This window comes from Blennius ocellaris, assembly GCF_963422515.1.
Source record: "Blennius ocellaris genome assembly, chromosome: 7".
In the NCBI taxonomy this organism is placed as follows: domain Eukaryota; kingdom Metazoa; phylum Chordata; class Actinopteri; order Blenniiformes; family Blenniidae; genus Blennius; species Blennius ocellaris.
In genome coordinates, this window is record NC_137656.1 from 3,558,784 (window position 1) to 3,577,905 (window position 19,122).

At 42.4% G+C, this 19,122-nt stretch overlaps 1 protein-coding gene across 3 annotated transcripts; it reads right to left on the reverse strand.

The window, feature by feature from the left end:
- Positions 1-230: 230 nt before the first annotated feature.
- LOC308132119 (uncharacterized protein) lies at positions 231-17,654 on the reverse strand. Of its 3 annotated transcripts, none has more exons than XM_080499089.1 (6): positions 17,575-17,654; positions 15,907-15,955; positions 14,244-14,297; positions 12,001-12,636; positions 4,074-5,303; positions 231-3,974 (listed from the first exon to the last, which is right to left on the reverse strand). In XM_080499089.1, exons 2-6 carry the CDS (start codon positions 15,923-15,925, stop codon positions 2,035-2,037), a joined length of 3,879 nt encoding a protein of 1,292 aa, XP_080355215.1. In that variant the 5' UTR covers positions 15,926-15,955; positions 17,575-17,654; the 3' UTR covers positions 231-2,034. The 3 variants fall into 3 exon arrangements, with proteins under 3 accessions (XP_080355215.1, XP_080355216.1, XP_080355214.1); XM_080499090.1 differs by having other exon boundaries at positions 14,244-14,291; positions 17,575-17,606; XM_080499088.1 differs by having other exon boundaries at positions 17,478-17,604.
- Between the last annotated feature and the right edge of the window lie 1,468 nt (positions 17,655-19,122).

Sequence of the window (19,122 nt, forward strand, 5' to 3'; positions counted from 1 at the left end):
TTGAACTGATGACCTTTCACCTCACTCTTTAGCACATCATTGTGGGATCCACTGAGCTCTGCTGCTTTTCACTTCACCTGAACTCTGAAAAAAAAAACATTTCATCAGTCCAGTGTCACTTGTTAAAGTCCCAGTTTATTAAAGTCCCACTTGTCCCATCAAATCTTCTTCTTTTTTTTATTAAAAAAAGACATTTTTAAATACATTACAGTCATTCCAATTTGCTTTAATAGAGAAAATAGAAAAGCCCAACATATCCACATGAGCAGCAGGTGTGTTTGCGACTGTGGAAAGGAAAAACTCCTCCAACAGGGAGAAACTTTGTAGAAACCAGAGTCAGAGGTGGAGGAATCCTGCGGACCGGTTGGGGTGAAAGGATAGAGGAGAGGAGAGGAAAGACAGAGATAGACTTGGTGGGGAGATACATACAATACCCTTGTTAGTGCTACATATATTTTTTCTTTTTTTTTTTATAATACATTAATCACAGTGATCCAAATATTTTCCAACTGCCATGAAATTAAACCAGCCTGAGCAACAACAGAGCAAAAACCAAAATAATCACAACAATGATAACAAAAGCAAAAACAAAAGGACATAAACCAAAGAACAAAAAAAAGAAAAGAAGAAAAAATAAACAAAAAAATCAAAAAACAACATGATTTTGATCATTGACAGAACAAACAGCAGAAAATAAGAAAAATCAGCAGCAAATCTCATCAATGAAGAGTGGAAGTGTGTGTGTGTGTGTGTGTGTGTGTGTGTGTGTGTGTGTGTGTGTGTGTGTGTGTGTGTGTGTGTGTGTGTGTGTGCGTGCGCGCATGTCCTCTGGAAAATCTTCAGGAAAATTTACATTCATCATAATAAAAAAAATGTATTATTGAATTAATGTCATTTAATCATGTCAGTCCCTTTTGATTATGTCATCTGAACAACATGTATTAGAATGACCTATTTAACAAAGAAAAACTCAATATGCACATATTAATCAAACATATTTCTGATATGCAAGTTAAACAACAGCCTCAGTTGATGTTTTTGAATGAATTCAGAAAAGTCCATCCATCAAACATTTCCTTTGAAGGAGTCAAATGCAAAGTTTATTGCCCCAAATCTAGCTTTTCCTTGATTTTCACCCATTTGAATATTGGATCAGAGGAGCTGCATTCAGAATCTGCCGTGTCTGTGAATTTTGTCAATATGACCCCTTTAAGCTCACATGACGTGAAGAGATGACACAGCTTTTATATTTACATGTGATCAGCGGTGAGTCACTGTGTTTCTGTAAAGCATTCACACAAACTGCAGCAGGTTATACAGCTTCAGCAAAACAAATAGAACTTCTACTGATGGATGGATGTTTCCTCTTATTTACATTAGCAACATTTAATCAGAGTGAAACCATCACTCTCTTGTGTCAACGTCAGATATGAATGTTTCAGACACATAGAAGCAAAAAAAAAAATCACAGGTAGTTCAGGTATCTTAGATGACACTTTCATTGCATTTCGGGTGTTTTTCCACAACAACTTAATGTTTCAGAGACACACATAAGCACTACAGTAGTAGTTAATATTTTTGTCCATGTTCCGAATAGATCGATGGTAACGATGCAGGTCCAACAAGTTTTGCTGCTTCATCTTGAATTTAACAGCTTTTCTTCTATAAAGTTTATTTACATCATTTACACACACATCATTTATTTAATAAATGATTTACTTACTAGACCACTGCTGCATTTTCTACTACTACCCACTGATGGATGGATGGATGGATGGATGGATGGATGGATGGATGGAAACATCTTCCCATTAGAAGTTCCACACATTTTCTTTGAGGAGAAACAAGAGAAGAATTTTCCAGCAGTGACTTTCTAGATTGTAGAGTTCAGTACCTGGTCGGTGTTTTTCATCTCTTGGTTCACAGTTCAAATAGAAAAGTAGAACATGAAGGGTCACGTTGAGCAGGAAGGTAGAAGAAATACAGAGTCGGAGCTTTGTACTTTGGTGAATCTACACTGACGTCTGATCAAATTCATGAAATCGTACAGCCCCTTCCCTCAAACTCTTTCACTTCCTCTCCATCTTTGATTTTCTGGTACAGTGTGTTCATCTCATCATCATCTTGTTTTTGTAACTTAGTTTCTGTTTCCCGTGTCATTTCCATCTCATTTAAAATTTTCTTTTTGAATTCATTCATCTCTTCATCATATTGTTTCAGTAGTTCATCCATTTCTTTCTTCCTGGTTTGTTTGTGTTTATCCTCCACTTCTGTTTTGAGAGTTTTAATTTCTACTTCATGCCTGTTTTTCATTTCAGCCTTTCTCTGTTCTTTGTTTTCTGTTTGAGGTTCCTTCTTTAAAGCTTCCATTTCATCTCGATGTACTTTCTTCACACGATCGATTTCCTCTGTGATCTTTTTATCTAAACTTGTCTTTAGATCACGATAGACCTTATGCAGGTCATCTTTGTGTTTTGTTTGAAGCTTTCGCAGTGTTTTATGATTTGCTCGTTGTTGTTTCATGAAGACAAGAGCCATGTCAGTCAGCTCTTCTTTATGTTTGACCTGCAGTTCATTCATTTGGCTTTTCAGGTTTGTTTCTGTCTCTTCACTTTTCTTGTTTTGCTCCTGCTGATTTTTCAGTAAAGCTTTGAATTCATTTTCTTTGTTGATCTTGAATTCATTGAACTTCTCAGCTTGTTCTCTGGCCTCGTCTTCATGTTTCTTTTTCATGTTCTCTAATTCTTTCTTGTGGTTTTCTTGTAATTCTTGTCTCTTCCTCTCCTCTTCCTTCCTTTTCTTTTCATCATCTTCTCTTCTTTTGTTTTCATATTTTTCTTTATCCTGCTCAAATTCTTCCCGAAGCTTTAACAGTTTATCTCGCTCCTTTTGTTGTATTTCTTCAGTTTCTTTGTTTCTTTCCTCCCACCATGCTTTTCTTCTCTTTTCCCAGATCTCTAGCTCCTCTCGAGACTCCACCAGTTTTTTGTCAATGGACTCTTTTTGTTCAGATTCATTTTTTATCTTCTTCTCTAAAACTTCAAGCTTCTGTTCCCACTCCTGTCTTTGAACTTCTTCCTGATGTTTCGCTTTCTTGTCTTCTTTTTCTCTCTCCTCCTGTTCTTTCTTTCTCAGCTCGTGCTCTTTTCTGATGTTTTCCTCCTTTTCATTCAGTTGTGCTTTCATCCGTTTTCTCTCTTCTTCCAGCTCAGCTCTTTGTTCCTCCATTCTCATCATCATCTTCTGCATTTCATCCTGATGCTTTTTTTCCACCTCCTCCATCTCTCGCTTCATCTCTTCTTCTTTCTCCTTCAAGATCTTTTCCATTTCTTTCTTTATAGCTGCCTCAGCTTCTTGCAGCATCTCATTGGTGAAGCAGTCGCCTCCGCTTGTCTTCACCATGGTGTCGATCTTTGCTATCAGCTGCTTGACTTGATTTGGGTTTTGGTCACAATTGTTGAACACATGGTATCTTCCTCCACAGTCTGCAATCAGACTCTTAAATGAATCGTCACAGTGATCTCTAATGTATTCTTCGGCTGACATCCCAGCTTTATCCAGTTCATCTCCTCCCGATAACAGAATGAAGGCATAGAGCAGAGATTTCTTTCCAAATCCTTCCTTGATGAGCTTCAGTGTTTCTTTCTCTTCTGGTGTGAATCTGCCGATTCTTAACACCAACAAGAAGACGTGTGGTCCTGGAGCCAGAAGACTCACACATTTCACCATCTCATCATTTATCTCTTCATTGGACAAACTGTTGTCAAACAGTCCAGGAGTATCAACCACAGCGATCGTACGATTGTCTACTTCACCCACAGCTTTCTGACAACGTTTAGTGACTGATTTTCCTCCAGGTAGAGCTTTAAACTCAGTTCTTCCCAGGATGGTGTTTCCTGACGAGCTCTTTCCACTGCCAGTCTTCCCGACAAGAACAATCCGGAGATACTCTGTGTTCTGTTTCTCCTCCTCACCTGTGAAAGATGATCACACGTTACCATAAAACAACAGAACAATGTTGTGTTGAGAGGTGATGTCCTGTTAAAGACAGAAATAATAGGTAATGTACTTACAGCTGCCTGTGTTCTTTGCTTTCAGGTCCTCGAGTTCAGACTGAAGCAGGTTGATGTTCTTCTCTTGTTGGATGAGCTTTGTCATTTGGACATGATCAAACATTGTCCTTGTGTAGGAGTCTGGTCCTTTACGGTCTCGTCTCATTGTATCTACATTATAAAATAACCTTGAAAGCTCTTGTCTTCCATTAACGTTGAGACCAAAGGGTTTCCCACTACAGCCCTCACACAACTTTTGTAGCTCCTTGTTTTCCTCTCGAAAGTCAATAGTTGAAGGATCTGAGTCCAGAGTGAACAGAGTCATGGTGAAGTCATTGACTTGAGAGCTGAAGGTCTTCTGGATGGTCTGTAACTCTTCCTTGTCCTCATCAGTGAGTGGACCCACAGGCAGGACCAGGATGAAGGCGTGGACACCTTCAGGACCACAGAGGGAGACACACCTGAGACACTCCTCCATCACCTCCTTCTGAGGTCTTCCATACAAAGCAGGCAGCTCCACCACAGAGACCCACCGCCCACACACCTCTCCCTGGGTTCTGACACACTCTGAGGAGTTGGCAGCTGGTCCAAACCTCCCTTGTCCCAGTATAGCGTTGACTGCTGACGTCTTTCCTGCTCCTCTTCTGCCAAACAACACCAGGTTCACACGAGGTTGCTGTTTTCTTTTCCCTGCTGGAACATCTGTTTCTTTATCTATTATCAGAAACTCTCCTCTCTGGGTGCTCACTATGTCTTCCATTTTCTGTATCAACTGTTGGACCTCATCTTTGGGAGGATCCTTCCTGTCAGAGATTCTGTGAACGTTTTGCTGGCAGTCCTGGATAAGTTGGTCTACTGTGTCATGACGCTCTTCTTCATGGGTCAGGACAACCATGGAGTGTTTGAAGACATCCTGACCAAACAGACTCAGGATGAACATCAGAGTTTTTCTGTCGTCTTCAGTGAAATCAGAGGGCTTCACCAGCAGCAGCAGGACATTTGGTCCTGGAGAGCAGAACTCCACACATTTCTTCATCTCCTTTCTCACTGCTTCCACAGGCATTTTAAAGATGTCCAGAGTTTTCACCACTGTTAAAGGTTTTATGTTCCATTCTCCACTGACAGACACACACTGCTTTCCTCCGTAAAATCTATATTGCATTTTAAACTCTTGTTTTCCAGTGAGGATGTTTCCCAGTGATGTTTTCTTATCATCACTTTTCCCAAACAAGACGATCCTGAGTCCATGTGCTGGAATGAAAACATGAATAAGAGTGAGGACAAGAACTAAACACCTTCAAACATTTAAAATGAAGAATATTTACACGGCTGATGTGAGGTCAGGTTTTATTGGAAGTGACTGTTTTCCCTCATTAAGATCTGTTTAAGAAAACTTCCGGTTTGAGCGGAGCCATGTGAAGACGCACGTTTTTGAGCTCCTCGCTGGTGCCGTGAATTCTGTTTTATTAGCAACCTCCTATCAACACCCTATTGTTTATTTTTGTAGTTGTGACCGTTCTTTATTCAACCGTCTATCTGCCGCTAAGAAATGACGTCTACCCATCGGAGAAAAGGTGCCCCTACCACGGACCCGAAGGCTAAAGCTAGCTGCTCGGCTAAAGACAGTGAGGCGGAGCTCCCTCCGGCTAGTACAGCGGGAGACGGAGACTCTGTAATCCTGCAGGCCATCCACTCGCTGAGGGATGACCTGGTGAAGAAGATCGATGGCAACGCCGACACACATTCGAGGGAAATTGGCCAGCTGAGAGACGAATTGAAGACATCTATTGAACAAGTTGGTGGCCGTATTAAGGCCCTCGAGCACCGAGTGGGGGACCTGCATGTAGCCGCTAACAAACACTCTGACAGGATAACTAATCTGGAGCATGATATGCAACTGCTAAAGAGGGAGATGAAAACTATATCCGACAAGAACGAGGACCTAGAGACGAGGCCGAGGAGATGTAATCTGCGGATCACCGGGATAAAGGAGAAACAGGAGACGGGGAAGAATCCATCTGACTTCATGGCAAAGCTGCATCAGCAGACGCTAGGTCTGGAGTCGCCACCCCTGCTTGATAGATTCCACCGTGTTCTCCGTGAGCGGCCCCAGGAGGACCAGCCATCCCGCACCTTTGTGGTGAGATGTCACTATTATCGGGAGAAGGAGGCTATTCTCCGCAAAGCAGCTACATCTGGCGAACTGGTGACACCGCAAGGGGACAATATCAGGATTTTCCCTGACTGCACGCAGGCCATTGTGAAGCGGAGAGCGGCTTTCAGGGATGTGAAAAACATGCTTAAGAACTGTGAAGGGGTCAAATTCGGACTATGGCGTCCTTAGAATTACAACCGCTGACGGTGTGCAACACAGCTTCTCGGATCCGAACGAGGCCAAAGACTTCGTGAAGAAGACCACTGCGGGGGTTTCATGAAACAACCTGAGGTATTCGGTGGGCCAGCTAATAGGCTATATTCTGCATGCTTATGTTTATGCTAGCTAGAGTTAGCGGCTAAATGTTTCGACCAAGTAAATGTACGTTTTCTTTTTTGTATCTATAAGGTCATGTTTTAGGGGATTAGGTTACAGTGCGGCCCACTGTGATGTGATTTACTCGGCACATAATCACGAGACTGCCTGACGATGTTGGCGCTAACGTGTACTACGGCCTATTTAGCTGGCAAACGAGCCGCTACTATTTAGCACAATAGCCGCCTCCCACACACGAGGTGGGTTGGCAGGCATGCTTTGGTTCTTTATTACTCAGGTTCCTTGTCCGCTTAAATGAAGCGGCGGATGCTCACTTTTCTTTACTTTGGGTGTTTGGTTTTAATAACATTGAATATGGCTTTTTATTTTTGGAGGTTAGCTAATGTTCTTGATAATAATTAGGATAGTGGATTATGTTTAAGGGCACCGGCGAGTCTCAGTCTTGGTCTCGCGAGGTAAGCTGTTTGTTGTAGTGTGTAAGTGTTGTCGGGGGCGGGGTGCAGTCTCTCATTTGGGGAGGGACCGGCGTGTTTTTTTGAATGCTGTTTGGAATGTTTTTTCCATAATGCTTTTTGTGTTGCAGTGTTTTTTGAGTTTCTGTCATGTATGTTTTTGTTTAATGTTTAAACTCTTGTTTTGGATGGTTTATTTCTGGTTTGTTTCTAGTTCCCCTTCCCTCCCTCTCCCTCCCTCTCCCTACCTATCTACATGCTGGGCTCTTGGAATGTCTGACCTATACTGTCACAGGTAATAGGGATGCAGAGTACAGCTAGAGCTGCGACCACCTTTTTGAGCTGGAACGTCAGGGGTCTCAACCACCCGGTAAAACGTAACAAGGTTTTCTCCACTTTACGTAAATTGAAATCAGACATCGTCTATTTACAGGAAACGCATCTCAGCTTAGCGGACTATTCTAGACTTCAGCGAGGTGGTTTTTCCCAAGTTTTTCACTCTAAATTACAGACCAAGCATAGGGGGACAGCCATTCTAATCCAGAGACATGTGCAGTTTGTAGAGTCCACCGTCATTGCAGACAAAAATGGTCGACATGTTGTTGTCAAGGGCTTACTGCATAAACTACCAGTCGTACTGGCTAATATTTATACCCCTAACTGGGATAACTCAGTTTTCTTTAGTAATGTGTTTGCCCTACTTCCAGATCTGGATTCACACTGTCTCATCCTAGGGGCATATTTTAACTGTGTCCTCCACCCCAGCTTGGATCGCTCTGCGGTGTCGGCTAGACCTCTGTCTAACTCGACCCGTGTGGTTAACTCCTTTGCCGAGGGTTACGGCATGCTGGACCCCTGGCGCTTTAAAAATCCCTCCGGTAAACAATTTTCCTTTTTTTCTGCGGCCCAACAGTCATATTCAAGGATAGACTACTTCCTGTTAGACAAAAAGCTGATTTCTTTTCTCCATTCTACTGAATACGGGAATATCGTGGTTTCGGATCACAGCCCAGTGGTGTTGCAGCTCTGTTTTCCTGGTCACATGCACCCGCAGAGAACATGGCAGCTAAACCCGCGCTTACTATCGGACGATGATTTTATTGCCTTTATTTCCAGTCACATTGATATTTTTCTCGAAACTAATCGGCGACCAGAGACAAGTGTGGGCACTTTGTGGGAGGCTATGAAGGCGTATCTCCGCGGCCAAATTATTTCCTATACTATCAGCACGAACAGGCGGAGGACAAAACGTATGACAGAGCTTATGGACTTGATTGGCGACGTTGATAGAAGACATTCATCTATGCCGACTGCCGACCTGTACAAAGAACGCATTTCTCTGCAGACAGAATATGACTCTCTGGCAACCACCCACGTGGAGGACCTGTTTCTTAGATCTAGACAGTCTCAGTATGAACATGGGGAACAGGCAAGTAAATTACTTTCCCATCAATTAAGGCAGGCGGCTGCAGATAGTCTAAAAACAGAAGTTACAACAACAACTGGGGACACTACGACTGACCAGAAGGGTATAAACGATCAGTTTAAATGTTTTTATGAGACACTATACTCATCTCAGGTCATTGATGGCTCCTCTGTTACACGCTTTTTCAACAACCTTGGGCTTCCCACATTAGACCCGGACGAGGGTGCCGCCCTGGAGGGGGACATTTCTAATGGGGAAATAGAGTGCGTGATCAAGGCTATGAAGAGCGGAAAAGCCCCTGGGCCTGATGGCCTACCGATAGAATTTTATTAAAAAAATTCCAATAAACTAGTGCCGGTGCTTCAGGAGGTATACAAGGAGGCCTTTCGCCGTGGGTCACTACCTCCTACCATGTTCCAAGCGATTATATCTGTCCTTCTTAAGAAGGGAAAGGACCCGACGAGATGTGACTCTTACAGACCGGTGAGTCTGCTCTGCTGCGATAATAAAATACTCTCTAAAGCTATAGCGTTGCGTTTGGAGACAGTTTTACATAAGGTATTCACCCGGACCAGACTGGGTTTATGAAGGGTAGGCAGTCTTTTGGTAACCTCAGATGCCTCTACAATATAGTATACTCTAGTCCTAGCCCCACTGCGGAGGTACTTATCTCACTTGATGCGCATAAAGCGTTCGATTGCATTGAATTTGAGTACTTGTTTACAGCGCTTGAATGATTTGGGATCAGTCCAGGCTTTGTATCCTGGACAAAGCTTTTGTATTCTTCACCTCAAGCTGCGGTTCGCACTAACAATGTTGTCTCAGGGTATTTTTCCCTCCGGAGGGGCACGCATCAGAGCTGCCTATTATCACCTCTCCTATTCCACTTGGCAATAGAGCCTCTAGCCGTTGCCCTTAGAGCCCGGTCCGACATTGCTGGTATTGTGAGGGGAGGTCATACGCACAAACTGACCCTGTATGCGGACGATTTGCTGCTGTTTTGTGCGGACCCTCTCAGGTCAATCCCGACCGCACTTGATGTTATCGCCCTGTTTGGGTCGGCATCTGGTTACAAAATTAACCTCACCAAAAGCCTACTGTTCCCAATCAATTCCCACGCGTCTGAACTTTCCTACACTGATTCTCCTTTTAAAGTGGTTTCTGACTCGTTTACATACCTGGGGGTGCATGTGACACGGAAATTCAGGGATCTGTCTAAGGAGAATTTTCAACTGGCACTTGAAAGGGTTAAAGAGGACCTAAAACGCTGGGCGTCTCTTCCCATATCTCTGGCTGGGAGAGTAAATGCTGTGAAAATGGTTGTGCTGCCAAGGTTGTTATATTACTTTCAGCAGATTCCTATATTTCTTCCAAAATCCTTCTTTAAAGAGCTAGACAAACATGTCTCTAGATTTATCTGGGACAAGAAGCTTCCGCATCTTCGTAAGACTTTTTTGGAGAAATGTAAATCAGAGGGAGGTCTTTCACTCCCCAATTTCCTGCACTACTACTGGGCTGCGAATCTTCACAAACTATTTTTTTGGGTGTCCCACTTTAGGGAGGGGTCGGGTCTGATTTGGTCCAGCATGGAAATGTTCTCTTGTAAACCGATGGATCCAGCCTCCTTATTGTGCGCTCCCCTGCCGCTTAGTAAAAAATATCACTCTAACAACCCAGTGGTTAGCAGCTCACTTAGGATTTGGTCGCAGTTTCGGCTACATTTTGGACTAACTCAGATGATTCCGGTTACTCCTATACTTCGTAACCCAATTTTTAAGCCTGCTTTACTCGACTCGGCTTTTCAACTTTGGTTCTCTAAGGGCCTGAAGAGTGTGGCTGATCTCTTTCAAAAGGGGGTTTTTCTATCTTTTGAGGATCTGGTTGGAGGATATGGCGTGCCGAGGACTCACTATTTCAGGTATTTACAGGCTCGTGACTTTGTCCGGAAACATGTCCCCTCCTTTCCGTCGGCTCCGCCAAGGGGGTGGCTGGAGGACTGCCTTGACCTTAACCCCTTTCTGGGGGGATGTGTCTCTAGATTGTATAGCATAGTCCAGGGCATCTCTAGTCCACCCCTTAAGCATCTTAGGGACTCCTGGGAGAAGGAATTGGGGTTGAAACTGTCTGATGAGACCTGGCAGTCCTCTATTGAGAGAATACATAAATCCTCCTTATGTGTAAGACATGGGGTACTTCAATTCAAGGTGTTCCATAGGCTGCATCTTTGTAGAAGCAGGCTTGCAAAGCTGTATCCGAGTACCGACCCCACCTGCCAGAGGTGTCATTTGGCCCCTGCCACCCTCTCCCATATGTTTTTCACCTGCCGATCCATTGCCCCATTCTGGTCCTCCGTGTTTGATACTCTCTCTTTTATGTATTCGCGCAAGATGCAACCTGACCCTGTCACAGCTATATTTGGCCTGGCTCCCAGGGGGATGTCCCTTTCAAGCTGTCAATCAAACTCTCTTGCCTTTGCCTCTCTCCTGGCCCGTCGACTTATTCTTCTCAAGTGGAAGGACCATTCGCCACCCTCGCATGCTCGGTGGGTCAGAGAGGTAATAGCGCATTTAAAATAAGAGGAATTACGATATCGTAGTCAGGGCTCTGCAAAAAAAAGTACCAGAAACATGGCAGCCCTTCCTGGATTACTTTAATAACCTGCCGAGTGCAAATGTGACTGACTGAGGCCCTCATGTAGCCCCCTTCTTAGTTGTATTTTGTAACCTACTTTGAATTTTATTTTATTTATTTTTGTTTCATTTATATTTGTTTATTTATTTTTGGGGTTTCTTGTTTTGTTAAGGGGGAATTGTCCCCCATCAAGCACATTGCACTACGTTCCTATATGCCCTATGCTGGATGCCTGTGTTCTGTTATGGCCACATAAATGTCTATCATGTGCAATGTGCTGTGTGTGATGTTTATAATGGATGCAAAATCAATTAAAAAACAGTTGAAATATAAGATCTTTTTAACATCAGGAGTTTAAATAATTTTTAAAATATAAACTGACTTGAAAAATCAGTGTTGTGTCAAATGTGGAAACTAATTAAATGTGTTCTGTTGATTTCCAAGGTAACAGTATTGTGTAATGTATGCTCATGAGATCAACCAGCACCCTACCTGGCACAGATCAACGTGTCATGATTAATTTCATGACACGCACCATATAAATAAAGTTGTGAAAATTGGGTGAATGCACCGACAATGGAATGTCGTAAATTGTCGATTCTAGTTTAGCGTCATTATATTAATTTGATCATATTTAATTTATTGTTTACATTTGTCATCTTACAGGTGACCATTTGTGTTTTGTGTGTTCAAAATGAACCCAAATGAAATAGTAAATACTTCTTTGATTTTAATGTGTCGTTTAGATTGGTCAATTGATCAAACAATCGTTAGAAAAATTATGGTTAGTGGCAGCACTACATCAGTTCTTCTCATCATAAATATGACCATATTAACTCTCAACCTTTAAAAAGTATTATGATGATGATTATGATGATGATGATAACACATAAACTCAAAGGTTGTGTGTTCCTCTGACAGTATAAAAAGTTTTTTTTTTCCACTTACTGTTTCCTGCCACTGGATCCTGGTTGAAGCTCGTCGAAGGTTCTTGTTTCAAACTTTTGGAACGAGAAAGGAAATCTGAACGTACGTCTCTGAAAACATCTCTTGTCACATGCTCTCCGTTGTTCTTCTTCATCATGTCCCAAATGCCGGTCAACAGCTCCTGTTGGAGGTTTTTGTTCCACGACAGTGTGACTCTACATTTCTTTATCAAGTCTCTCAATGGGGGGAAAGTTTCCTCAAGAGGCGACGACGTTTCCTCTTCAGGTGTTGATATCAGTAAGACTGAATGATTCCATGACTGCTCACTGAAGTTCTCCATGATGAACTGAAGCCTCTGACTGTTCTCCTCGCTGAAGTCTTGAGGCTGAATGACCAGCAGGAACAGATGAGGTCCAGGATCAGAGAACCTCACACAAAGGTCTACATGTCCTGTCAGTTCTTCCTGAGAGATGTTGGGGTGCAGGAGGTTTGGGGTGTTGATAAGAATGACTGTTTTGTCCTTCAACTCTCTGCCGACACAGACACATTGACTCAGTTCTTCCTCCGTGTTGAATTTAGTGTCTCCCAGTAGGAAGTTTCCCACTGAGGTTCTCTCAGACCAGCTGTTCCCCAGCAGAACCGCCCTCAGCTCCGACACTGGAAAGAAAGTTATTTCATCAGGAGTTCAACATGAAGTTGTTTAATCACTTTTACAGGAGCTTTATGGCCCCTGCATACTCCCTTTTTGAAGCCAAAAGAACAAGACGAAAGTTTGGCAATGCCGTCAACAAGCCGCCGAAAAAACGTTTGTTCGGCAGGACTGTTCATACTCCACAACACGGTGCCGAACTCGCAGGCCACGCCCCCTCACAGCAGCCACACGTCTGTGTAGCGGCCTTTTCACTTTTAAGCTGCACAGTTTATTTCTCGCCTTCTGTGCTGTCAGAAATTTATTTCTCTGAACTGTTTCATTAATAAAAGAGAGAGTTTTTATACGAGCGCGACGTTTGTCTGGTTTTAACTGCAGGAGCTGACCGCTTTGAGTGATGCGTTCAGGGGCATCACGGCATTTTAAAGACCTGCGGCGGTCAGACAGTAGCGATGTTAGAAGCTAAATATGATTAAAATATGAATGATAGTGATTAGCGAGCTGTAACACGCATGCACAGCACACATCGGCGTTGAAATTTCGGCAGTGCCGTTCCTACAGGGTTCGGTCAGGACGGCCGGCACTGCAGACACAAGTTTGTTCGACCAAAAGGAGTCCGACGGCGGAAGTTGCATCATTTTGTTGGGCAGCATACATCACTGCCGCACTTTCGTCTTGTTCTTATGGAGAAGGAATTGGCCTTTATTCTGCAATCAGGCAGTTCTGACCCTGAATCAGTGTTTATTTCAGCAGTCAGAGTAAAGTACAGGAATATTGATCCTTCTAGAATGAGATCTTTCAAGGGTTCTTGTGCTTCGACATCATTTTTGAGATATTTACAGTATTTCCATGTGTATTTCGCTATTTCAGCTGTATACTTTGTGTTGTGTGTTGTAGATCAACATCAGAGTGAGTGCTCTTGTTTCTGTGACTGTAAAATATTCCTATCAACTCTTACAATATCAGATATGGGATAAATCATGTCACAGTACAAAGTGAATTTGAACTTTTTAAATCCAAATCTGGATGGGCTCATTTCAAATTTAATCTATTGGTGTGTCAGGATCAAATCTAAACTATTTCATTCAATAGAAAAAATCAGCTCAATAATTCATCCTCACTTTTCAGATTCACTTCTCTCCATTCAGATTTAGTTTTTCTGCCCAAGAGACTTCCAGCCGAAGTTAACAAATTTAAATAACCTTTTAGTTTTGAAGCATTTTACTGTGTTTTACAAGAGGAGGACTTTGCTGATTTTAATGTTTTGGCAACAAAGACCAGTGTAATGCATCAAATGGTTTCCCTGTTAACTGGATACTAAGTTCCTTCAGAGTCAGTTGTTGCAGCCATTAGGAGCAGATATTATAAATCTGTAGATTTCCTGGTGAACACGGGTTACAATCAAGTTTCTTAGTGCTTTACCTTTTGTGAGGCAGAATTTAACAACTAAACTGACTTCCTTTAGCTTAAGGAAGGCCAGTTCACGTTAAGATTAAGATTAAGATTTAAGGAATTCAGATTTACTTTCTATTGGCACAGGATTTATCTCATCGTCAGACTTTCAATAACTGAGCACTGCTGCAGCGCCTCCTGCTGGTTCGAAAGTTGTACTCACTGTCAGGTGGAATAAATTGAAAGCTCCTTCTGCGCTTCAGCGGAAGATCTGAAACTGGAAAAAGACAGGAATCAAATATTCAGAAATCTTTCACTTAAGACTAATTCATGGCTCCTCCGAGTATTTCAAACTCAATGTCAAAGCAACACAGAACACAAGGCTGTGATCAGGCGCTCTACTACGTAACTTCTGGTGCTCCAAGTTTCCAGTGACTGCAAGCTGTGGAATGGACTTCCTGACTCATTACTCCGCGTTTCATTGAGACCCGCCTCCGTTTAGAAAGTCTATTCCACATTTTGCAGCGAGCAGAGCAGAGCAGCCGGAACAAAAACACATGTGGACTCTTCAGCAGAAACACAGATGCGGCTTCATGGATCGGAAACCTCCGCAGGTTGGATCGTGAATTACATTCATATCGGAACCCGATACTGGATCGGATCGACCCTCGTTTCTTTTTTTTAATTTCCAACAAAAGTTTTAAGGTGTAGTAGAGGATCTTCTATTTCCGGGTAGATCATCAAGACTATTGTCAATCATTCTGGTGATATATTACGTAAGGCGGTCGTACGTGCTCGTCCCTGCGCGCAGCTCACTCCACACGGTTCTCATCCTGCCGGTGGCCGACCCGACGCATTATTCTCGGACATTTTTACACAGTTTCACCCCCACTCTGGTGCAAATCTTCTTGTAAAGTGAGCTTGTGTGAGCGATGCCGACTTGTGACTTGTAAACAGAGCGTGCACGAGGAGAACTGGGCTCGTGCATGTCTCTCACACAGGTTTCGAATTACAACGTGGCTTTCGGGGAGCCCTATTTTCCGATCAGACCTCTCAAGTTTGTAGAATAGGTATGCGTGAGTGTTTTTAGAGCTCCCCCTAAATTTTTCAAATTAGGCTTTCAGGGGAGCTCAGGTCCCTTTCAGGGGCGCCCAGCTCCCCTTAGCTCCCCCGTAATTCGAACTCTGCTCTCACACACGTTTTAGTAGGCGTTCCGTCTCGGGAGCAGGTAGAGCGTTGCGCATGTGCATTTTTTCAAAAGGTGGAGAGGGCGGTTCTTTCCTAAAATTCGGGAAAATCCTCCTGTACACCTTTAAATCATTCAGCAACTGACATCAAAAGATGGATTGAGACACTAATTAATTAGACATACTCTATTAACCCCTTCAGATATTGAGAGATGCTGTATCAGTTATGTCACTGTCACTGACGCTCAACCAGCTGAAGGTGGATTGCCTGTCCTCGGGTGGTCCACCAGGTTTTGTCTCGTGGGGTCTTTTCATATCGTCTTCTTCCAACAGGAAAACAATGTAATGGTCCATGAGGCACACAGAGTCGTGTCCTCCTGGGAGGAGACCCTCAGGTGGGTCCAGAACCTCCTGTAAATGTTCTAGGTTTGTTCTAGAAGCGTTCTGGTGGACTTAAGGAACGATGGTTTGACAATTAACAAACATTCATCATGTGCTGATCAGAGTTTGTTTTTTTTTATGAGATTTTTTTTAGAACTGATAAGCTGTTGTCTTATCCTGACATTTTAACCTGATCCTGACATTTTCTCTGTTTATTTCTGGATATCTTCTTTCTCAACTCTGTTGTATATGAGGCCTGTGAAGCTTTATGAATCTATGTGGGAATGAAGTTTTCAAAGTAATTGAAGTTTAACTCACCAGACGTTCCAGTCGCCATAATGTCAGAAAGCCTCTGAGGCTGACGGAGCTGCAGAGAAGAAGAAGAGACAAGTCAGAACCCCTGAATTTAATTATTGTTTGAACAAATCATCAACGTTACAATCTAGTGTGAGGATGTTATATCAACACCTGCCTGGCAGAAGCATCTGAGGAGAAAGTCAACACAAGTATCAAGTAAACAAAATATGGCTATTAAAAAAAAAAAATATATATATATATATATATATATATATATATATATATATACACACACACACACATACATACATTCACATATATAGACACGCAGTTATTTACATACATATCCATATGTTTTACATATAAAATAATTTTATAAAGCAGAATTATTCCACACTTCTGAACTAGATCTACATATTTGAAAAGGAGTGAGAAGAAGTGAACAAACACTTATTTAATCCCACCCCTTCTCCATAAATTATTGTTTCATAATTTGATCATTTCCAGCTTCCTAAATATTTACATAATATTCAATTTGTGTTTATACATGCAAGATATATTAAAGGTCCAATATTATACTAAATCGACTTTTCTGTGCTTTAAACATCATAAAAGTGCTATTTGGGGTTCATATACATCCCCAAAGTGTTTTTTTCATTGATTCCCTCAAGCTTGAGTTCACAGCGATCTTTCTCTGTTCTAGCTGGTGGGGGAGCTCAACTCGTTGATATAATTTGATGATGGGGCACCACCTTGCTGACGGCACAGAACTGGAGAAGCCCCGCCTCCAGGAAGATTGACATGCGGAGAAACCAAAACAAGACACGCCCACGAATGTGCCAAGGAGTGCGCCTATCTCAGCCTATGCTGCTTCACATTGAACACTGCTGTTTTTGTTGCTGTCGATAACTGTTTTCACCATCATGTCCACTTGGAGAAAATGTGTTTTCAGGTGCAAATATGTGTCCACACTATTTGACTTGCCGAAAGAAGAAGCACAGCGGTGAATGTGGCTGGACATTTTTTTTCTTTTCCGCAAAGAATGTGTTTGTTTGCAAGCGACACTTCAGCAAAGAAGCTTCCAGAACTACGGTACTTTGAAACTGGACTTACTCAGAAGCTCATCTTGAAACCTGCTGCTATTCCCACAATAAAACACACTAACGAGGTGCCAAGATCTGAAAGTACATTACTACAACTATGAGCACGAGCTGCTGGCGACTAGTGATGATCGAATTTGAACGAATCATTCAAAACCTCACGAGTCACTTTACTGAATGGTGACTCACAAGTTATCACATTCATTAACTCGTTCACTGAGTCATTCTTGCTACAGCCCCCAGCCGCAGAGAGGAAAAAATGAATTCACTGTTCTGCAGCTTGTCTAACACCATTACTCACTTTAGTGGCCCTGTGAGAAAAGCAGCTGAAATGCTAAAAGAACTGCTAAGAGAGCTGCTAAAAGCAGCTTGTCGCTGAGCCGCTAACGCTAGCTGCTAAGCACAGCAGCTTCCGGCTCCTTACATTCACATGAGGCTTTCAGCAGCTCGAGTCAGCTTGCAGGTGAAGTTCAGCATGAATGACCGACTCACCTCGCTTCAATCGTTCAGCTCACATGCCCGAGTCAGCTCGAAACTCGAAAGAGTCGCTCACTGAATCGGTCAGTAGCACTTCCGCTGTGTCGTTCACCTCATGAGCAGTGAGCGGTGAGTCCTCCGCCCCTCCCTCACCTGAAAATCTGCAGCGGTGCTCCGCTCAAAAAGTTTCTGAGTGAGGCCGGAGGAAATAAAAACACATGTTGTTTGTTTCACAAAGCTTGTAGAGATAAATACATGAATAATACATGAATAAATACACAATAAACAATGTTAAAATACAACTGTAGCAGGTATTGTGTTAGATTTAATATTGCCCCCTATGATTAGTTCTGCCCTATGGACATCACATTATTAATTGATCCTTAGAAAAAAAGAAAATCAGAATGTTGGAAGGAAGAAAAAAAAATCATATGTATATATTAATATATACTGTATATCTGCCATTCTGGATGTCAGGTATTTATTCAGTTCAATCACTTATTTAATTTATTTTCTGATTCAAATTAACCTATAAAACAACACACATAATCTAGAATAAGGAGACCAGGACCACTAAAAACTAATGTGTACTTATTGGATATTTTCCTCAGAAGTGTTTCAGCATTTTAAAATGAATACATGATTCTCCCCCGTGGTTCATGTCGCAGTTCAGCTGAGCCTCCAGGTCCAGGAGTGGGTGGAAATAGTGCGCAGTAGTAGTGAATCAAATGACTCAGACAACCGGTTCACTTGGATGAACCACTCAAAAATCCGTGCGTCCCTTCAAGGAGTCGGGTTTCTCATCGCTACTGTCTACGTCACCGAGGGGGCGGGAGGAGGCGGCTGTGGGCTGGGCCGCAGTCTCCGTGCGGGGGAGGCAGAGGAACTGACAACCACCAGCTTCATGGGAGGTGACTTCAGCTCAATCCAAGAAATAACTATAATTTCACAAGTTTTGAGTGTTGTGTACTGTATCACCCACATTATTATCCCACATGAGCATAAAATGCACTGTGAAACATGAAATATAGTCAAATATGGGTCATTTAAAAGCATATACAAATGTGATACTACCTATTTGTATTTATCTATATAAATATACACCCACATATCCATATATATACATTTTTACATATACACCTACATATACACCCATTTTGGACCACTTTTTCAGTGGGAAAGCGTTATATGTGCTGCCATTAGAAGCCTTGTAATAATGTGGTTTTGAGTACCTGCAAGTACCTGTACGCGCCATCTTGAAGGGTGGGAACTTTATAAACTTCCACAAGTCTCCCGTTTAATGTCTGAACTCAAAACCTTTAAAGTTTCATTGCAGCTCACCTGTGAAATCTGATGTTCTTCGTCCACAAACTGCCTCTTCTTGGATCAAAACTCCACTATATTAAAGAACAAATCTCAGAGTCTGATCATCGTCAAGCTGCCACACCTGGACTGGTTCTTCCACCAATGTTTCTACTTTCACTTTATTGTGGTTAACAGCAGGGTTGCCAGGTCTGGTGAGGGAGTCCCTCAAAAGTATTTATTTTTTAATGATAAACGTAGAAAGTACAATTAGTCTGAGGATGTTCAACCATTAAAACTTTCAATATTTACTGACACTATAAAAAATGTGCAATGTGGACATTTGCAGACTCCTCCA